Below are 23,004 nucleotides of genomic sequence, written 5' to 3'. Positions count from 1 at the left end.
ATTAACTCGCACACTGGAAGCATCAAGGGGCACACTCAGGAGTTGCTGAACCGGCACACGGGCTAGTCTGCGGGTGGGGGAATGTTTCGATTGGTGTTTAATCTCGACGCTCCGGGGGCGTCGGACGACTTCGGGAGCAGGTCCAGACGTGTTGGATCTAAAGCTACATTCGAACTGCCCCTCATTGAGCTCTAAAATGCGTTTTAGACCTCCTGGTCTAAATTCTCTATATATCCTTGCGATCAGCTGCTCTGACCGAGTCAGCGCAGTACGGAGGAGGTACTCCGTGTTCGCTGGAGCCGTTCGTGTGCCGTTCGCTCCGCAGTGGGCTCCAGGACGTTGGACGCATCAGAACTCCAGCAGCGTCCTCAGTGTCTTCCAGCGCAGCTGGTCAGTAGTCACGCGCGAACGATGCAACCAGTTGAGAAGACGTTGGACTCTGATCAAAAAGCCTGAAGAATGCTTCCCACACTGTCTCATCACCGTCTAACCAATGCCTGAGCCAATCGAGCGACACCCTCGCCCGTCGTCTGTCTGCAAAGACCCGTCCCGTAGGTGGGCGGTAAATGGATTGAATTAATTTGTGGGCGCGTATCGCCCACAATCTTCAGCGAACTAAAATAAAAAAAAAACAGATATGGGAACAGTGCTGCCCGCTGTCGAAAGTTTGCTTTATTTCCGACGAAACTCCACCACTGAGGGTTGGCGTTTGTTTTGCGCTGCGAATCGTTATTCGACCAACATCTTGATTTGACGTTTATTGTGGTTCTGGCTGATGTTGCTGCCGCTTTCCTGGAGCCGGTTCGACTATCAATATAAAGTTTACCGAGCGAACACTGGACACTGTCCAGCGACGAACGTCTGGGGGTCTGAGGGTGAGTACTAGGAAACTATCCTAGAAAAGTGTGTAGTTCGACGGATGTTCGAAGAAGCAGGGCAAGGCAAGCATGTTTGCCATCCACCCTAGTTGGACACGGATGTGTGCCGGGTCCATCATGTTGCCGGTAGCGAGTTTCTTCATTTAAATCTTGTTTTCCTTGTCCCATAAAAGGAAAAGAAAGTTAAGATAACAGGAAGTAACGGGCCAAGCAACGGTCTTTGTCTCGAGCTAACGAGCAGGTTCCGCCTCCGAAGAATGAGGTCCTAGGTGTGTGTGTGATGCCTTTTAAATCCAGTACCAACATGTCCGTTTGGTTCGTTTGCTCTTGTGCACTGTGCCCAGTGTTGAGGAAGGAAGGATTTACCTGCAACGACTAATCTTGTGCATATGAGATCTTGATTTTTTTGGAACTGGCAGTGAAGCTCGCCTTGGTGTGAATATGATTAATCACAAACTTTTTTGTTTTTGGGACATTAGACATTCTTGGGAACTGTTTACACAACCATTGCTCCATTAATTGGATATGAATATATTCGAAATAATTCATTTCCAGCAAGTTGGCCCACTGTTACTACCACCATGTAAGCGTAATAAGCGTTTGTTCGCTGCGCTGGATGCAACCGCGATGTCCCGTCGTTGTTTTTCTCCCTTCGGCTCAACATTTCTTATCTTCCGGAGCACAAAAGCGAGCATGGAGGAGCAAAAAACAAAAGCTCCACTGCGGGCTCGCGTGCAAAGACAAGAAAAAAAAGACTCCGCAAGAAAAATAGCCAAACAGATTACTGCAACCCCTTTTCGGTATTCGTTTTTGATTCCACCCGCTTTTGCTAGTGGTGCCGGCGCTGCTTTGCTGGAACGCATATGGGCTGGGTGGAACCAACCGAGCAACCATCGCCACCGTCACCGGCGGGCCGGGCAAGTTGTGCGATTTTAATTAGACTTGTTAGAAGGAAGTTGCCAGCATCTCATTCTTGTTTTTTTTTGCATCTTCTTTTGTTCCTTCACTCTTGCCAATGGACTTTCCTTTTCCGTTTTTTTTTTATCTTACCACAGCGCCGGTTGGTGGTTGGTGCACGACTTGCGACGGTCCATTGTTCCAATGTCGATGCGTTGGCTTACATTATCCTTGGTTAACATGGATGCACACCCACACCCAGCGAGCCAGTAATCCCTGGGTATGCTTCGGCACAGATGTTACACGCCGTTTCCCTGGACAGTGGCGGGGCAGTGCGGGGTACCGCGGTGCCGGTGTCTGCAAGTACAACAGTTGGCCGTACCAGTGCGCGTAATTAAACAGATCTTGCACCATCACTTTCTCGCGTGTGTGGGTGTGGCGGTTGCGTCCGCTGGATGGTAGCGTGGGCGGGCAACGGGGAAAATGGTCTGTGTAGATGTGTCTTTATGCGGTGGTTCATATTTAGAGGTCGGCAAGACATCCAGGGGAGTATCCTGGGCTTGTTAAAGTGCACCTGACTTTAAAGGTTGAGGTTTGGTTATTGGATGAGCTCATCAATGTATTTCCCAAACTTACGATAGCATCAATTAATTGAATCCAGCATCAATTCTAGGCGTGTAAAAGCTCCATACACTTTCTCCAGGAATGTCTAAAGTATACTAGATGCTAAATTCTTGTAGAGTTTTTTTTATTATTGTGAGGTTATTTCAACATTCGAAGATTGCGTCCTATCCCCAAAACTCAAAGAGTTCTGGGAATGTACTCCATAATCGTTCCAACTATCCTAGATGATGCATTCTTGTCGAGCTGTTTATCTTGTAACACTCATTGAAACATTCCAAATTACTCCAGATATTTAAGAATCGCCTTAACTACCCTACCCTATATTACTTTTTTAATGTTGGTTGTTTTCTATCGATTCTTTCGAATCTTGAAGATGTTACTCGTAAGTCAATTCTTGTCTAATATGTTAATTTGACGCCTCGAAGAGCTCCAGACATTTGATACAGAATCGTCCATGTTACCCTAATGCGTAAATGTTTTGGGACCTTAAAGAGCTCCAGACATTCGCTTCAAAATCGCATAAACTATCACAGATGTTGCAATTGTGCAGAGAAGTTGGTTTTGGTTTTGGCGCGATCAATTCCACACTACACGATGTGTCTTTCCTTACCGACTTGTGTGTAAAATTCATCGCCTCAAAGAGCTCCAGTTATTCGCTCCAAAATTGTCTCCAATGCAATGTAGTTTGCTTCTGCATAATGTCCATAATGTTCGAGATGTTACATTGTTCGTCAGCTATTTGCTGGATAGGTTATTTCAATACTTCAAGATACGATTCTTGCACCATCGGCTAATGCAATAACTCTGTGCCTCCAAGAACTCCAGACATGTCCAAAACCTGCATCTTCGTAGCGTTGTTTATTTTGGCGAGATCATTGCAACACTTCAAGTTGCGCCCCCAGTGCCAATTCTTCACACGCCGACGTCAGCGCACGCATTTTGCAGTGGCATCCTCCCAGTCCTGCGAGATAGGCGTAGGCTGGGTGCGAAAACAGACCCGACAGGTTTGTGTCCCTATACACCCACCGAATTCCGACCTGCATAAACATGCAGCCGTGCAATGCGTGATGCATGCCCAACACCTTCCCTTCCCATGTGCACTTCACATTGACCGTCAAGGATGGTTGAGCATGGTGGTGGTGCGTGTGCGTGCTGTGGCATCACCTTGTCCTTCGCTTCTGCTTGATCCCCGCTACTGCTCTGGATTCTGCACATTTCTCTCTCTCTCTCTCTCTCTCTCTCTCTCTCTCTCTCTCTCTCTCTCCCTTCTCTCTCGCTCTCTCGGTAGGTGGTTGCGCACAGGAATGCACGCCGTTTATTTATTCGATCCATACTGGTCGACTACAATGTTGTGCGTGACGGTTTATTGCTGTATCTGTGCGGTATCCGCGGTTCGCACACGTCATAAAGGCGAGCGCGCGCGCGTTCGTACGCGCGCGCCTGCCTTTGCGCAGCTCGGAACAGCCTGTCCCTGTCGGACGCTTCCCCCTGCTCCTCTACCGCTGCCGCACGCCGTGCCCCGAGTTGGACAATTTTTTCGAGCACACGGTCCCCGCACGTATCGGAGCTCAGTCGTAAAATCGAACGTGCCGCGTACGGTGACCGGTGGGACAACCGTTCCGTCCGCGCGTCCGGGATTGGGTTGGGCAGTTCCGCGCGTCGATTTGCTGCCGCGTGCTTTACCAGTGCAATCCCGTGAGTCGTGGTGAAAACGAATTCGTTCTGGCGGTGCGCGTGTGACTCTTTAAGACGCGGGGAGCATCTTGCGCCTGATGCGTTACAGCTGTCATCATTCCGAACTCCATCTTTCGTTGGGTGGGCAGTCTTCGGCAGTCTTCGGTGGTTTTGCGATGCGATCGTCCACGCCCCATGGCAGCAATCAACTCTGCAACACAGTGAATCAGACCGCCAGCTGCCGGCTTTCCTCAAGACATGCCGCGAGACCTCGTGCAATGCCTCCAACACGATATGCCTCCCAGTGGGTCGTTCCGTTTTTAATCCGTTTGTTTTGGGGTAAAAATAGTTGCCTCCGTTCCCGCCGCATCTCGCTACCCGCAAAATCGACCATCAAATACCAAGCTGCTTTTTGCACGCTGGCTTCTTCCGCGCTGCAGCCTCAGGATGAATGAAATGTGGCGCGAACGGTAGGAAGTTGGCGCACTGTTGCTAACGGATTTGCACGGTACAAAATCCTTGAAACAAAAAAAATAAAATCAGCCAAAAAAAAACTGCTCTCCCCCGGTGAATTATGCCACCAAGACTGGCAAGACTGTCCCGCTAGGAGCTACCTGACGGCAATGACGACAGTTCATAAAGCATGTACGCGTCTCGCCGGCTCCCCCAAACGCGGATAGACGGTGGTTTTAAAATAATAATTTAGTAGTTTATTTTTAGTCCCATACACCTCCCCGCCTCTCTATCTTCCTCCCTCCCCTCCCACTCCCGCATCCAGGTGACAGATGGTGGCACCCTTCGCGCGCCAAGGTGATGGTCCACCGAGGATGCGCTCTGAAATATGAATGACCTTCGGAAGATGTCAGATATTCAGAGTCGCTCTGGGGTTTTTTTTCTTCTCTTCTTCGATTTGTTGTTGTGTTTTTTTAAGATATGAGAAGATATGCGTGTTACAGCGATGTCAGGGTGAGTTTGTGCCACCTTTCTCAGCTCTCCTCCCCGGGTTGGCCTTCCGCTATTGTTTACCTAAACAAACAAACAAAACACTCCAAGCTTCTAGATGTTTATCTGACAGCGTTATATATATACATGCGCCTGCCGGTGTCGGTAACGCCGCCTTGCTGACGTCTGCCGGAGTGGCAGATCTCGCTCGATCGATTGATGGCGTGTGTCGGACGTTTAGAGCACAAACAATAACGCTTTGAAGTCTGTCAGAGGAGCGTAGGATGTCCACAGGCCTTCGGATCTCGGAAGATGAAGTGAAGCTCCAACAAGAAAGATCGCCTCTCGCGTGCGAAATAAACAATCAATAACGCTCTCCGGGTATACCCTCGACCTTGCCATCTCCCTCATTTGTAGACACGCATAACACGTGGTCGTCGAATGCCTTTGATGTATCAATTCCTTTCACCTCGATGCACTTGCAGAGAGTTGTGGAATCTTTTACGATCACTACCACCGCCACCGGACATGTAGACGAGCACCCGCACACGTCGGCGAACGATGACGCCCGCTGTCGGAGCTGTAGGGGCCGCCGTACGTCACTCTCGCTTTCCGCGTGACGACCACCTCCCAACGACCACGCAAAGCCGGTCAGGCTATTTTTGGCCGGGCGTTTGGCAAGCGGGTCGGCGGCCCGTGCGCGACCAGCTGGGTGTGCATTGCGAACCGGCTGCGCGGAGGCCGCAACAGTATAACGACCTACAATCGGGGAGGCATATCGAGTGTGGCGGGCGCGCGGTTTTGTGTTTATTGTTGCTGTGCCCGCTGTTTGGTGACGCACACACGATGCAGTTTGGGTTTTCTTTGAGTTGAGAGAGCTGTCTTCAACTTCAATGGTGCATGTTTTACCTTTGTATCGACAGCGATGCGCCCTGCGAGGCTACGCGTGTTTTGTGAGTGTTACCTGCCGAAACTGAACCTGCCGAAATGATGTCCTCCTACCGGCACGGCGCGGCCAACGGTGATGGTGCGTGCGATGTGAACAACAACAACAGCAATCACGACCACAACAGCAACCTGCTGACCGCTGACAATCTGCTCCGGCTGGCGCTGAAGAAGCCCAAAAGCTGGAACTGGGAGCTGACGACGTCCAGCTCGTCGCCCAACATTACCTTCCCCAAGATACAGCTGTTCGACGGCGCTAGCGGCGAGCTGATGGTGGAAGTCGATCGGCCCGACTGTGTCATCCGCTCCGGCTGCTCGGACACGGCGCCGAAAAGCGGTGGCAGCTCGCCGAGTCGCTACCGGCGCTCCCGCACGTCCCTGGTGCGGGAGAAGCTCACCACCACGGGCGATTCGCTGGCCGACATCTTCAGCCAGCTGCAGAACAAGGGCCTGGGCCATAAGCTCACCACCAGCGGCTCGCAGTACCGACTGCTGCAGGGTGCGCAGGTGGACGAGTCGGCCCGCGGCTCGCTGCAGAAGAGCAAATCGGCCAACGCCATCGTAGTGACACCGGAGGCGCCGCCGATCGTACGGCGGCGCTCTCGCCGCTCGCTCGCCAGCCGCTCCAGCTCGATTCTGGAGCGCATCAGCGAGTTCTACGGCCGCAGCTCGACCGAGGAGGAAGATGTACTGCCCGCCGTCCCGCAGCTGCTGCTCGAGCCTGCCAGCGATGCGGGATCGCCCGGGCAGGAAGAGGGCGTCACGATCGAGGAGCTGCCGGCGGACGACTGCCCAGCCGAGACTGCAAGCAAAGTGCCGCCTCGGCCCAAAATCTACAAGCTGGTGCGGAGCAACATCGGCACGCTGATGGTGCGCGAGGAAAGCTTCCACACGCAGCGCAGCCTGCGGCGTCGGCAGCGAGAGGCAGGCGGGGAGCGAGTGCCATCGCCCCCGGAGCTGGTGGAGCTGGACGAGCAGACGGACCGGCCGCGACCAGTGCCAGGCGGAACAGAGCTGGACCGCAACCGGTACGAACGGGAGATAAGCCGCATCGACGGTTTGCTGTCCCGGGTGATGCTTTCGCACGATCTGCAGACGGAGGAGCTGGCATGCGGGGACCTCGGTCCCAGCATACGCATCGAGGACGCACCGGAGGACGTGCTGGTGCGGGAGGTTATGAACGGGCTGAGCACGGAGCACCAGAACGGCTCGATAACCCGCCGGCCGAGGCGTCGCTCGAGGCGAAGCGTTAGTGTGGGTGGTAGCGTTACCTCACCGCATCGCCTCCGGTCCGCCTCCAGCTCGTCCACCTCGGACGGGGAGCAGGATCGGGGGTACCGTGGCACGCGGCTACGTGGACAGCATCGGACCGGCAGCTCGTCCCGATCCGGCTCGCAGAAACGCCGCGGTAGGACGCGCCATCGCGATCCAGACGTCGGACCGCATGCAACGATCAGTAACGGTAAGTGTCGTCGTCTCAGGGTAGGCCTACCATAGTGACGTACTTGTACATACAAACACACACACACTCACCACTGGATGGCTCGGTGACTAATGATGTGCTCGAGGTGCTGTAATAATGCTTGCTGAGGTGGGAGATACAGGGAAAGTAATTAAAAACGTGTAGAACAGATGGTGTAACGCGCAGAGGCGCGTACTGCGGAAGGTAGTTGATACCGAGTTCTATCGCGCAGTGGTGCGGCGGAGCACGGCAGTGGTGTGGTGAGAAATTGGAATTCGCTCCCTACTGCCACTGCCGCTCTGTTGTGCGTTACGCTTGATCACCCAAGCGTTACCGGGCTCCCGTTACGTGTCGTGCCGTTAGTGCTTAGTACCCTAGTTATTCCACCACACTCTGTCGCCCCTCCGCGGGGTGCCATATCGGTGCGGTTTTGGAAACAGGTGCGGACACCATACGGGCCATTCCTTTTTCCCCTCCTCTCTATCGCTCTCTCCCTCCCTCTCTCTTGGAAGACATGGGTGCAGCCGGAATAACGCTTTCTGGTCGCGTTAAAGGGAAGCAACTCGCTCGATGGCAGTCGGTGTTTTGTCGAGCCGTTTTGTTTTGATTCCATCGTTCGTTGGGCTCGCTCGCTCGTCGTTGCAAAAGGGGGACACGCGCCGGCGCACAACACACACACACGGACACATACACACAGAGTAGGCAGGCTCGTGGTCGTACAGTGCCAAACGCATCTAAACGTCCGAATATGATCTAATGCGGAGCCAAATTCTAGCTGTGTGCGAAGGTGGCTGCGAGTGTGTCACCTGAGCGATGGGTTAGAGCAGCGGTCGGCAATGTCTGGCCCGACCCAACCTTAAAGCTGGCCTGGAAAATGAAGTTGACTGAAGTTGAAGAACGGATGGGAACTATTCGCATAAAAATTATTGAATATTAAAGCAAAACGACCGAAGCCGTTCTTTCTGAATGAAAAAAAATCTTAACTATACCTTTGATGATCGTAAGACGGACTAAATTATTACAGGGGGTTTCAGGAGTTCGTCTCAGGAGCTTGGGACACTTTTTTGACTTGTAACGCAGGCCATTCAGAAAGGCAAATTCTCCCCATGCCTGAACGATTGAAGCCTTACGGGCTGGAGCTGAATCCTGTTGAAAGTAAAAAACAAAGTCTTTTCAAAGTCTTTTCGCGCAAGGATTCACATGGCTTTTAATAATGGAAAACAATGGCAATTTTCCTGTTGTCCGTAGAAGCTCCCCAAACCAACTCAGGAGACGAAAATTTATTTATTTGTTTATTTATTACATTTAATATGTATGGATCTGGTAAAATATAGAGTATGTTCTATATCTATATCCTTACCATGTAATTCTACGTGTTAAAACTAATCTAGCCAGGGTCGTTGTATGAGGCTAAAGATCTCCTATACTAAATGTGCATAAATGTACGCTGTTTATGAGTTGGTGCGTAAATGCGAATATTTGATATCGTGTGACTGCTTGTATGTATATCATGAGGCAGTGAAATGCTGTTACATCCAGACATGCTCCATAGATACGATCATTTTGCTTTTTCAATGTATGCTCCTGACAGATCAATTTTTCGTTTGAAAAAACAATGTTGTGACCAGCAGTAATCGGAGATCTAACTACCGTAATGCTGTAAGAATTAGTTTTAATACTAGGAATGACCAACCTTTAACCTTGCTTGGATGATATTATTACAGAAACACAACAATACCACCAATAGTATTGATTGACATCATTGTTTTTGTGTTTATGTTTTTTGTTTTGTATTTTTGGTTGATACTATGTACTAATTTGAGTGCAAAATTCACAGGCCCACTATCGAGGAGCTACCGGCGGACGAGCCCGCCCACAGGCTCTCTATCATTTACAAAAGTGTGGCCCATTTACCCCTCAACTGTTTGCCGACCGCTGGGTTACGGGGCCCCATCGTCCCATCTCGCTCCAGCGAACGGCCAGGCCAGTGCCTCGCAAGCCTCGTCGTCGTTGCAAACACACACACATATAAACGCAAACACACACACAGCCAAGCGCAGGTGGTGCAAACTTCGGCTGCCCTTCGCGCGCGCTCACTGCTCTTGTGTGTGTGTGTGTGGTGGTTGGGCTCTCGTCATCGGCAGGCCGGCCGACTGCTGTCAGTTTGCTTTCCAGCGTTACCGGCTCGGCATCTCGGTTGTACTACGGCGCCCGCGGTAACTGCGCCGCCTCGTTACGCGCTTTCTCCTGGACAGCCCGAGCAGGGCCCAAGGGAAGGGAGGGAGAGGAGGGCCTTTCCGGCTGGGGGTTCGACGCGCCGTGACAGGCGTGTAGCACGCACGAAACCGCCGTGCGTCCTGTGAAACGGGAAGGTGGTGTTGTGAGTGTGTATTTAAAATAAATTGTGCATGTGCCATTTCGTGTGTGTGTGTGTGTTTGTGTGAGTGCATCGATGCACGTGAATAATTTGTAATTTTGGAGAAAAAAAAATCCCCCCCCCCTCCCGAAGGAAGCAAAAGTTGGCGAAAGAAACCCTGCGGGTCTTCTGCACGCGTGCAATTAGTCATATCGGCCCGATCGTGGCTCTCGCACAGAAGCTGATCTCTGTGTGCGATCATCATCACCGCACCGTGCCCAGTTTGTTTTGTTTGTTCTCACACAGAGACAGTGTTTGTGTTGTGTGAGTTGTGTGGGTGTGCGTTACTCATCCGTTCTGTGGTGGCATCGCTAATGAAGAAGCGTTAATTGCTGAACCCGTCTAGCCCCCCGCCCGGCCGCAATCCTCGCGCAAAGGTGTGTGACAATCGGGGTATCGTTTTAATCGCAAGCGCCCAACCACACGCGCACACACACCCGCACACCTGGGAGCCGGCTGAAAGAAAGGGGCGCTCGGGCCGACCATCAAACAGACAAACAAGCATCTAGCAAACACATCCTCTGCACGATCAACCTGTTCTCCGAGCCGCTGTCAACGGTCGCAACAGCAGCAGCAGCAGCACAGTGAGGTAGCTATGGGAGTTGATGAAATGGTTGTTGGTAGTTGCGTTTGCATCTGTTGTTATCCTTTCTGCAAATCGATTCATGACCGGGGAAGGTCACTCCCTCCCAGGGGGGGGGGGGATGACTTTTATCGTCTTTGTGGGTTCGGTCATTGTGGTGTAAAAAAAAATAATACTCCCCCTTATCGATGCGATTGACATTTTAATCGATTTGTCGAATAATAATCACTCTACTCAATTGTGAGGGCGGCGTACAAATATGACCAAGCAGCGTATAGAGGGATAGAGAGAGAGAGAGAGAGAGAGAGAGAGAGAGAAAGCGAACAAAGACACAAAAAAAACCGAGCAGATGTGCTAATGGAGCGTTGGCGGTGGCGCTCCGTAAAAAATGACATGTAATTTAAATATCAATTACATTGCCCTGCCTGTCAGCGTCCGGTCTCACGTGTCCCGTGCCGCACTGTGAGTGGATCGATCGTCACTTGCAGTTCCGAGTCACTGGGGCAATCGTTGCGACAGGTTTCGTCTTGTGCTTGTTTTTTTCTTATGCTTTATTGCTGTCGGTATGGAATTTTTTGACCGTTTTGACGATGAATGGCGACTGTGACACGTTAAAGCAGGAAAATGACGAATGGAACACAAAAATTCGTAAAAAATGTCTTTACATTGTGTAATATCATATCAAACGGTACTTGCTCTAACTGTAGTAAATGAATGGGCCAAAACACTCACAAAATAAATAGTAACTGATTATTGAAAGGCTTTGTCGAATTCATGCAATCGAATTTATATTTATTCGGTAAAATTAAAAAATGTTGGATCGTGCACAGGCTAATAATGTCCTGTTCAGGACTTTTTATTAATTTACAGCTGAAAGCTTCTGTCAATAGCCAACCTGTAGTATCACTGCTACCCGGTATTTCAACACCACAGCGTTGAACTAATAAAATCATAATTCATAATTCGAAAAATATCATAGTGTTGCTTTTGAAACGGTACCCTACTTACTGTTCAATTCAATAATTTTTTTTTACAACACAATCGCAACATCAAAGCGCGATCGGGATTGCATGGCCGATATTAATACATTTTAAGCATTCTGATTACTGTGGTGCACGCGAATTGATGCCGGCGTTGAGGGTACACCGCACATACACCCCGCATTGCCGGTTGCGATGTTAGATATTTGCCATTTGCTGTGCACAAAAGCATCCAGCACCGATCGATTACTCGTGAAAATGAGTGCTTGTTTCCCAGTATAAAAGGAAACCGATTATTGTGGTTCCACAGCAACCCGGTGAATAGTAATTACAAACTCGCACCGTCGCTGTCATCTATTGCACCTATTCCGCTCCCTCGTTGTGTGCTTTATGTTTTTTTTTTCCAATTTCCCAACACATGTAAAATAATATTCACATGCAATGGGAGGCCGCTCGTACCCTCTTCCACCGGTAGCCGACTGTAACCTTGACCGGATCGTTGACGGTGACACGGTACAAACACCGTATCATACAAGCTAACCACCGAATTCAGTGTTATAATCAAACCGCACCGCGCACTGACACACGCGTAGTCCCCCTAGCGGGTGGGTCTCCCGTTGCACAAGCTCGTTTGCTCTAGTGATGGGAAACATTTAATTTTCCTCACAATCGATTCCAGCTAGCTCCGTAATTTGTTGGAATCGTTTCTGGATAAGTAGGAATTAGCTCCGGAATCGACTCCGGAATTGGTTTCGGAATTGGAGTCAGTTTCGGCATCTTCACGAGAATAGGTATTTGGGTTCTGTGCGTCTATGCTACGATTGTATTGATAGCCGCAAACAATTCAAATTTACAGTCGTTGCCACCAAATTTTCACTCGAAGGCACCATTTTTTGGCAGTGCGCCTCAATTTTTGCCTCTAACGCACCTATTTTTGTCTGTACGTCATCAATTTTTTACTCTTGTAGGAATCATGACAGTTTTACAAGGCATTAAAGCAGATTTTTAACAGTTTTTATTCCACATCTCATAAAAAACACAAAAGCTGTGTATATTGATTGTTTCTTGAGAAAAAATGATGAAATTTTAAAAATTCTAAAGCTTTTGTTTACAGTTAAAAATACAGGCAAATTTTATTCACTCCATTAAAACTCCCAAAATTGGCAAAACAATTGTTGTATTTTAAATTCTGTCAATAAAATTATTCACTTCTTAACTTAATTTCAATCATTACAGAACACACAGTTTCAGAAATTACGTAAAATTTTGTTAACAAAGCGATTGACTTACAGTCAAAAATTTATGCCTTACACAACTTATATTGGAGCCAATTACAGTTCTGGAGCTAATACTGTTTCTGATTCTGGAACCAATTCCGGGTCCAATGTAAGAGGTGATTCCAGGATCGAGGTCAGCTCCGGAATTATCAGCGAAATCGGCTCCGAAATTGGCTCCGGAATCGGATCCGGAATCAGTTCCGTAATCTGCTAAGAAATTGGATCCGGAATCTGCTACGGAATTGGATCTAAAAACAGTTCCGTTATCTGACTCCGAATCAGCTCCGGAATCGGATCTGGAATCATCCCCTTGATCTGCTTCGCAATCGGTTCCGGCATTGATTCCGAACACGGGATCGGAAACGGGTGGTTCCGATTCCGAGTTTCCACCACTAGTTTACTCGTTCCGCCTCCAATGTCTGGCGTCGTCCAATCCGGTGGCGAGAGGACGTTGTGGGACGACGACGATGACGGGCAGCAATTGAAATAGCTAATTTCAAAATTGCCTTCGTCTCTTGCGCCCGCCCGGCGTGGCTGAGTGTGTGCGGGGGAACGAAATTCGATACGGTCGGTACCGCACGCCGGAAAAACCCTGCACCGAGGAGCAACATGCGCACACAACCAACAACACTGCGTACCAGCAAACACCTTTTGATATGACCAATTCATCATCATCCACTATCTGACACACATACACACATACGCAGCGCGTCACATCTGAACGGGTGTGGGATGGTTTGCGTATTTTTTTTTGTAGCATGACACCCGACAGAGAGGGAGGAGGAGAAGGGATCCGTCCGTGCTGCTGGGTGTTTTATTACTTTTTACTGCATTCTGTCGATTGTCACTTATTTTGCGTTTTATTTAATTGTCGCCGCGTGTTTGTGCGAGCAATTATAATGATTCGTTCGTTGGCTTTCTCTCTCTCTCTCTCCTTCTTTTTCCCTTTTTTGTGCGTTCTGGGAGGGGGCTGTGATGCGATTTAAAACTTACACCACTTCAAACACGTGCGAGCGGAGTGTGTGCGTTGAACAGCACTCGCGAGAATGTCGTCCCGAAATCGATCCACAGGCGCAATGTTGTTGCCATTTTGAGCCATTTTTTGTATATCCTCGATTTGCACTCGACAAAAAAAGCGCTTGCTTAATGAGTGAGCGAGACCTCCAACGCAAGGAAGGGCACAGCGGGGCGTTACCTGGAATCTGGTGACAAATTCATTAGCGTTACGGCAATACGGCGCTAACGAAGAGCGCGTTATAAACCACTACATTTGATGGATGGTGATGGTTAGTATATGGTGAACTGACAGCAGCCTTCGCAGAGATAGAGCGAGAGAGAGAGAGTTGAAAAAAAGCTACTTAAGTTTGGCAGCACTACAGTAAAGCTGGGAATTGAAGAAATTAAATGTATTGAGAGTACATCGAATTTTTGAGAGTACCTAGACAAACTTACTAGATTCCTGTAAGAGTTAGTAGTGAACGTAACTAGTTACTAGGAACTGGTTGTCATATTGGGATGAATGCAAAAGAGTGGAAGATAAATAATATAATAAATCCACAACTAATTCGAGGTAAATGGTTGTTGGATCGAAGTGAATTTAAAGGGAACATATAATTAGCAAATGTAACGAGTTACCTATAACTAGTAACGAGTTACTAGTAAAAACTAATTGGATATAAATAACCAGTTATGGGTAACCAGTTACATCGTTGGTTGCTGCAATGAGTTGTTATTCGTTGAACAGTACGCCATGAACAAATATTTACTTTTATTCTGAGGTTATTTTCCATTACAGGGTTACTCTCTTGCCAGTTTAATATTGATATATTTCCAAGCAAAATAAAATTATAAAACTTGAACGCGTAGCCCAAGTTGTTATGAGTTGAAATTTTTTTAAATGTGTTTTTTTTTTTTGTTCGCGGTTGAAATGTTTGCTGTAAAGTTGGCTAGCCAGCTCTGTACAGTTAAATTCTATACGAAACAGTTCAATATGTTCCGCCAGGTCCGTTCTGTTCGATCTCTGTCGGCTCGCGATCTGCTCAGTCGTACCGCTGTGTTGATGTTTCCTTTCCAGTCTGCTGCTCTGCTGGAGCAGGGCACGAAAATGTGGCCAAATATTTGGGTGACTGTTTGCAGCGAACGAAGCAACGGAGTCCAGCACGTGCTCGCATTCTTTGTCGGCAACGCTTGCCCTGCTGTGTGCGGCAGCTTCGGTACAAAAAGTCAACGATTTTAATCCAAATCTCTCCAAATCAACAAACACACTCTCCAAAGCACCAAAGGGGCTCTCAGGGCTAAAAGTAAGTTGTTTAGCAAACACACACACACACACACACACACACACACACACACACACACACACAGTGCTGTAGACGAAAAGTAAAACAAAAATGCATTAGCACTCGGATCATAATCTTGCTGCGCAAACAGCTTAGGGCGGGCCGCTACACCACCACCCGGTCTCAATGATGGCCGCCGTTGTCTTTTCGCACAAAACCGAATCCGTACAAACGATATCTTTTATTGCCCTCAACCCCCTCACCCCCGCCCAGCTGCACATACATCAATGGTTGGTGGTGCTTGGGTGCGCGGAAATGCATCATCCCCGATCGGGCTAGCGCGCGCGCGAGCTGCAAGCAGGGGGTGCGGGCAGGGTGGGTGCATCTTTTTCGCAAGTAGGTGCTAATTTGTGTACCGCCGAGAGAAGCAGCAACTGGAGGATGGGGGGGGGGGGGGGGGTGGAGGTTAACCTTTCATTCATTCGCTACATCGCTGGCACCGAGCGGTCGGTGTCTGGAGCGCGAGGACGGCAGAGACATCTTAACTCACATGCTTACACTTCTGCGGTGGTGGTGCAAAGGAGCGCTTCTCTAAATTGTTTTCGTTTGATTTGTGTGGCAGAATTTAATGATAGCTCTTACGGCGGGGAAAAAGGGCCCGGATGTTTGATCGCACATTTCTTCCTCGGTGGGAAGATTTCACCCGTCCCGGGCAGCCGCTCGTTTTGGTGGCGGTGTGCAAAATGTTTTTCGCGCTGTTTACCGGTTGCATTATTCGTGTTTGGAGAAATTCTAATTTGAATTGTAAAGCGAGAACGCTTCACAATTGGATTTGAATGCATGACGACACTATAGGGTAATGTCTTTAGCGGCTAAGGGGAGAAGTTCAGATGACTTGAAGCACCTAGAAGATGACTGTTACGCCAAGAAGACACTAAGGGTGCTGGGTCATGTAAATAAAGCTGTTTTTACTAAAAGCTAAATGTACTGATTCTAATGTTTAACATTTTAATTAATTTATTTTAATAACTTGTGTATGGAAATCAATGTTTGTATTATTAATAGAGCTTCGCCTTGTCTATATTAATGTGTGTCTCGAATAGTCTCTTGACCTGCCAACTGTTTGAGTTAAATTGTCCCATACTACTACATCTACCGCTGATAGATCCTGTTGCATTATGATATGAATTACTGAGAATTTCATATATGATTCTAACGCTTCTAACCATTTTCGGAGTTAATTATTTTGTTTAGCTATAAATGTTACACACCACAGTACAAATTGGAATGCGCATAGAACTTGATTGATCGAGGACAGTTTATTACAGTTTATTATTACAGTTTATTGCACTACAGGCAGTTTATTACATGGAGAAAAAAAAAACTCCTGATACAATATGTTCCAGGATTGAAAAAATAACCAGTCGAATACAGTGTATGTTAAATAATTATGAGACAAAGACGAGATTGTATTCAGTATTTTGTCGGACAGAATTTCTGGAGTGTTAGTGTAACTTGCTCTAAGCATCGTAACCACATCTTAGTGTTGGCCAGAGGCAGCCGGTATAGAAAAGATTTTCGAGATTTTTTTTTAACATGTTTAATATCCTTTTGAGTATTTTATTCAGCTGAAGTTGTGCAAATACGTTGAAAAAAAATAACGAAACAATAACAGCTAGGAGTACAATATTTAATTTAGAAAGCATTTTTCCTTTAGCATGCTATTTTGGCGAGCTTACTTATTTGACCATCACTGTATTTTTGTTGCATTGAAATTTTAAAGATCTCTAGCATTCAGCTTTTAAATGCGGGGAACGAAATATCAATGGAAAAAGAGTAGCCGTACGGGCTCTTACAGGACAGAAACGTGATACGATTCCCATTGGGATCTACAATTTTCTAATTACATCGTAACGTAACTCTAGCAAATCCTATTCATTAGACAATCAACAGGAATGAATTAAATCCTCGCTTTAAGATATGAAAATTCTAAGAGCTGGATAACTCCAAACAAGGAAGTATTTTATTAAGTAAAAAAAACATTGAAAAAAAAAAACAAGATACTTCAAAATGTCTAAACCCGTGTGTTTAACGAATTTGTAAAATGAAAAAAAATGTAATACTATAAACAATTTTTTTCCTTTGCACTGTGCTCCATTGTATATGGTACGCCGCTTTGCTCACAAAAACAGCAATTTTAGACAAGCGAATAAAAGCAGGAAATGCTCGAAACGCATCGACGTGTGCATGCAAATGTCGCTGTGTCGCTCCCAGCCGCAGACACCCCCTCCACCCCACTCCCTCCACCCCACCCCCTTCTAATCTTAACCAGTGTGTGTGTGTGTATTTGAGTGAGCAATTTGTTATAATTATTAGAACGCTCAGCGTTTTGATTGCTCCTTCATCCTGCCGCCCATCGCTTTTCCCGTCGCTTTTCACCCAATGTGTGGGTGTGTGTGTGTGCAGCATTCCGCTAGAAAAATAGTCTCTTCATCGCAAAGTGTTCACCTCCCCCCCCCCCCTCCTCCCCAGCACTCCCAGCTTTTCCATCCCCCTTCCTGTTTTTCAAAATTTTTGTATAAACACTCCAACTCTCCCACATCCTTTGTGTTTGTGTCAAGGTGAGTGTGTGTGCACGCGTTGTGTTGTCGTGAACAAAACCAGTCCCTTTTTATTTGATTCGAATCCACACTCTCTCTTTCTTTCTCTCTCTCTCTCTCTCTCTCTCTCTTTTTTCTTTCCATCCCGTTCCTGCCGAACAACCATCTGCTTCTCTGTCTTGCACCAACCCGTTCCCCCTTCACCACCCCCCCCCCCACCCCACCCCGCCCGTTTGGTTTGGCTCGTCGCCGCTGTTTTGTTCCCTCCAGCGGCAGCAGCAGCACCGTCCTGCGAGCGTGCCACCACCACCGTCCCGCACCGCCCCGGCAGCCGCCGCTTTTCCGCGGACGGCGCTGGGCCGGACACGCTTGCGCTCGAACGCTTCCGCGCGTCACTCGCCCGGCGGCCAGATTCGCACGATGCATCCGCGATCACCATTGACGTGCCAGCGATCGGCGCGAGTGCATCGACTGCAGCAGCATCCGCGGCCACCAGCACACGCCAGTGCGCGGTCCAACCGAACAGCAGCAGCAGCAGCAGCAGCAGCACATCAGCATCGTCCTCGGGCAGCACGCTCTCCACCCTTTCGCCCTGGTCATCCGGTGCGGACGGTGAGACGCAAAGTCCGGCCCCTATCAACACCGCCGCTGCCAGCAACTATCCGCTCGGACGCTCCATCTCCGTGCCGTGCGGGACGCCGCGGGCAAGCAGCAGCGCCGAGCACGACTTTCTCGCACGGTTGCGCCGCTCGCTGGTGCCGATCACCGGGGACGCACTCCGACGCCGCTACCTGATGGAGAACACTGGCCAGCAGCAGGAGCAGCCGACGCCGCCGCCGCCAGCGGAAGAGCCGGTGGTGCTGAGACGCGATCCGCCCGGCCGGCGCCACCTCCGCACCATGTCGAGCGTGGTCGAGCAGGTGCTGTACACGCAGCGGGCAGCGGCCACCAGCAGCGGCAGCAGCCACGGCAAGCCGCCGACCGGGCGGCGCACGCTCAGCCCGCCGACAAGCGACGAACCGGGCAAGGAAGCTGGACAGGCGGCCAAGCGGGCGCCGGAGGAGGCGCCGGAGCCGCCCGAGGAGCCGCCGCTGTCGTCCGAGCTGGCCAACACGGTCGAGCCACCGTACCGGGGCCGCCGCACGCTCAAGTACTACACGCGCCGCTACCGCACCTCCATCCACTACGACAACCCTTAGGCGGAGGGAGCAGCGCTACGAAGCCTATCGCTCTCTCAGTTTAACAGTGTGTGTGTGTGTTTGTGAGTTTTTTGTGTAATATATATGTGTGTGTGTGTGTGGGTGAAAAATCAATCGCAACACAAATCAACCACTTCAGCAATCAAAACCAACAATTCTGGTGTGAGTTTTCTATTTTTTGCTTCCTTTTTTTGTTGGGGGAAGTTTGTATTTTCTACAAACTCTTAAAATTCTCGCGTCAAATTTTGTTATTTTTTGGAGCCCTCAAAAAGGACCTCAATCGACAGTTTTATCGCTGACGCACAAGCGATGGGAAGCTGAAGCAGAGAGTTAGTTAAAAGGAGTGCAAAGAGTCAACATTGAATTACGTTAAATTTAATTAAATTCACCCCCAAATACGCAGTGAGGGTAGCGGGCAGATCATGCTGTGGGGTCCGAAGAGGGTGTCCTTATCAGGCGGGTCCAATCATTGGGGAACACACACACACACAGGATCAACAGACAGCTCGTGTCAGTAGGCAGAAGCGACTATCGATGCAACGATAAGCCTGTCGAAGCTTTGTCGGTCAATTTAGTGTGTGTGTTTTATTTTTTTATTTTTTTTTTTTTGGTAGATAGCAAGAAAATAGAGAATTGGTTCCTCCACTCACACACACACCCCCTAACAAACCTGCACAAAGCAGGGAAAATAGTGCAACGCTTAAGCCTAGCCCCAATCTGGCCCCCTCAAACTACAGCGGACGGGCCCGAAAAGGAGTCCCACTATCCGTCCGTGTGTACGAGCAACTGTTTCGATCCTTCTTACACTCCCCCTCCTCGCGTCGGTCGGTGTCACTAACTCAAGCGTAGCAAAAAAACAAAAAAAAAAACGGTTGTAATGGACTGGTCAAAAAATAAAGTTTGCTAATAACCATCATCATCATCATGAATGTTTCCCTTTGGTTTCGTTTTCTTCTGTTTTCTAGCGCGGATGACTTCTTACCCGTTCCTGGTACCCTCCTCCTCTCCCCCTTTTTTGTGTGTGGTCCCAATGTTCCTCCTTGCTCGGCGGGAGGGGGGCAATAGTTTCCATAGTTTCTCTACCGTAAAAAAAAAACGCTTTTCCCTCCGGGTTCCGTTCGCTCCGTCCTTCCCACTGCTCGAGGATAATTTTCCCAGCGCACCATAATCTAGTAAGCCAATGTTTCGTCTCGCGTTTTAGAGGGGAGGAGGGGGGGGGGGGGGTTACAAAAGTGTGTGTACACATATTTTTGTATGACGAAGCCTAAAACCCGACGGTTACGTCGCCGTAAATATCGCAACTTAATTTGCCCTCGGCCACCGTCTCCGACACGTGCGTGCGTGTGTGTGTGTGTGGGGAGCAAGGTTGCAGGGGTAAAAGGGCCAGCCGGGATGACCTCGTCGTCGTAAAAACTCCTTCCGAGTACCGAGCAGCAGCAGCGGCAGTATCGGCTTGGTTGTGCGACGTTTTTTTTTAATTTATTTTTAGCTGCAACGAGGGGAAGAGGACACTCAGGGGGAAGGGGTTCGGTTGCGGTCCTAATGTCGCACGGTCACGCAAAGTTGCCCCAATACACAGGCTAGCGTACCAGATTGGGCCAGATTTTAGTGGACAAAAGTATACATGCAACATCCTTTTTTTTTTGTGCCTTCGTTTCGGTTGTTGCCCCTTCTTGTAATGATTTTTGGCCTTTTTTTGTTATTCAAATAAAAGCTGCTGTACGGTTTCTACATCCATATACAGTAGCTGAAATTACAAAAAAAAAAAATACATTATTAACATAGATTTACTTCAAACCAGTCCAATCGAGCAAGCAAGTTTGACAGCACTGGACAGCTTGTGACGTCAGGCGGCCGCCTAAAGGTATGCAGCTGGCTAAGCAAAACTAGCCTATTGTCGGCAGCGGCAGTACGTTTCTGTGGACACAGCGTTGTCGGTGTCGGTTCGGTGTCGCATCACTGTCAAGTTGTTGTGTGTGTGTGCTTTTTGTTATCGTACATCTTACCCGTTACCTTCCGAATTACACAACATTACGGCGTCTTTCAGAACGACAGCAGCCACACACACACACACAAAAAAACTTAACCTGTGTACCACTGTGTGTAAAGTACACGCGATGCGTCCGCTTTTTCCTTTTGGAAGGAGTTTTTTTTTTATTTATTTGGAAGATTTTTGTTTCTCTACTATTTCGTTGTCTTTTGCTCGCACTCTTCCGCTTCAAGGGACGCTTTCAGGCACGGTTCCGTTCTGTGCTGGTTCACCTTCACACACAGACACACTAACAAAACAAAAAAGGGGTTTGGATTTGCTTCCCTTATCGCTCCATTCGCTTGTGTCCTCGGCACGGAGCGCTTATCGGGGTTGGCCGCTCTGCTGGCCAGTGCTGGTGTAGCAGGTGTGCATTTCCGGACCATACTGACGACCCAAGTGCGTATTATCGTTCGTTCTGCCCGCTGGAAAAAGACTTGCAGCAGACATTCTGGAGGTTCGTGTGATAAATGGTGCCTTTTCCTCGTTTTGCACGGCGAGGAAAGAATCGGGGAGGAATTAAGCGATTCCACGCAAACTCCACCAGCTTCACCGGTCGCCCGCTGCGGCTTGCTGCGCGTGAGAATGGTTTCACTCTTTTCTTGGTCGCTTGGTTCACCTGAGAAAACACACGGCAGGAAAGTAAAGGAAAATAAGTAGAGTATTAAAAACACTGCCACTGCTTCGGTGTCCCGTGTCGGTGTTGCCCGGTGCGGTGGCGCGGAACCGAGCTGGCTAGAAAAGCCGAACGCACGAACGGTGTGTACCTCGGGCCTGTTTGCCAAACGCGGGTGCCGAAAGTTGGGCCGCTGACACGGCTATTGGAAAGCGATACTCGGTGGAACGCAGTGCGATGGGATTCGCGGTCGTCAATGTAAACATCAAAGCGTTCTGTTCTGGCGGAGGTGTTGTGCGTGTGTGTGGTATCGCATACGAGCGCTCCAGTGCACTAGATCTTGACCCTGTTTGCTTTTGCGTGGATGTGTGTAGGCACTACGAAATGTCAGGAATAGGAACTAACAGTTCTAGATTTAAATGTCAATTTCTTGTACTGCAAAACGAGAAGTATGTCAATTGTAACTACTTCTAGCAGTCTGATTGGAAATCAACTTCTTGGAGATATCTCACGATCAATCAATACAGCTGGAAATTTAAAAAAAATGGAGTTGTAGCTCCAGTTGATTTTTCATTTTTTGTAAAAATCTTTGTTTTGAAGAGATCTGCTTGAAACAATAGGGAATGTGTGCTGATAAGTAGGCGCAGGGGGGGAGATGCTGATAAGTGTGCTTGAGGAGAAAGTCGAAGATATATATAGTGGTTGAGATCATCAAAAACATTGAGTTCTCGTTTCTGGAGACAAACAAAAACCTAGCAGCTGGCTAAAGAACTTCTAGACTACATCTTAAAACCACCTAAACAAAAATCTTGTCAAAAAAGTATCGCTCATTTGTACTTTACGTCATTCGAAGTCTCGGTTTGGGCACTCACATTGCAGTAAGGTCCAGGCAGAACATAGCAGTCCAGAGTTGGCCTTAGGAACTTCTACAGGATGTCTTAGGAGCACCAACACAACACGCAGTGCAAGATGACCACGGTTTAGATATCTGTTGAGAACTCTTCATTTACAATTGTTTCAATTTTTGCCACCAATCTTTGTGGGTTGAATATTTAGCAGGATATTGTGGAATGAACTTCTAGAACACGTCTGAAGACCAAAACCAATGACTAATATTTCAGATCGTACGATACGCCCTCAGATTTCGGCTTTCGCGAGAATCGCGAATGTTTTGTAGAATGTTGGGAGTTGGACAGGCGTTGACTTAACGACTTTGGGCTTAGTGTTGAGTAGCAGTTCCGTCCAAGCGATCATCCAAGCGTACCGGAAACGTTCCCGTGCAAAGATTGTTCGGGATTTTTGGAACTCGAAGAAACACACAGACTCACATACAAAAAAAATTCAAGAAAAATTGATCACGTCTCAAGCCGTTGGTCATGCCACAAGGGGCCTGGTCATCGGGATGTGCAATGACGCCCCTGCTAATGACGGCCACTTGTTCCGTGGTACCTTTTTTGCTGGAAGGGAATGTACCAATCGTACGGTTACGGAAGTCACGAAGATGCGAAGCCTGATTTGCGCCTTGGAAGCGGAACCGTTCGCCCTAAGGGCAGACACAACGAAAGTGGAAGAAAAAAAACCCCTGGCCCCGTGCGCGTGTGTC

At 48.6% G+C, this 23,004-nt stretch overlaps 1 protein-coding gene across 7 annotated transcripts in view; it reads left to right on the top strand.

Annotated features, from left to right (window-relative positions):
- The first annotated feature begins 3,929 nt into the window (after positions 1-3,929).
- Positions 3,930-23,004, top strand: part of LOC121599724 — a 131,053-nt gene continuing 111,978 nt past the window's right edge. For 2 of the 7 annotated variants that reach the window (XM_041928292.1, XM_041927797.1), the window contains exons 1-2: positions 3,930-4,094; positions 5,939-7,422. In XM_041928292.1, coding sequence (XP_041784226.1) covers positions 6,003-7,422 — 1,420 coding nt within the window. In that variant the 5' untranslated portion in view covers positions 3,930-4,094; positions 5,939-6,002. The other 5 variants (XM_041927950.1, XM_041927870.1, XM_041928115.1 and 2 more) reach the window with 5 other exon arrangements.

This window comes from Anopheles merus, chromosome X (assembly GCF_017562075.2).
Source record: "Anopheles merus strain MAF chromosome X, AmerM5.1, whole genome shotgun sequence".
NCBI classification, from domain to species: Eukaryota; Metazoa; Arthropoda; class Insecta; order Diptera; family Culicidae; genus Anopheles; species Anopheles merus.
This window is presented reverse-complemented; position numbering and strand designations above follow the sequence as displayed.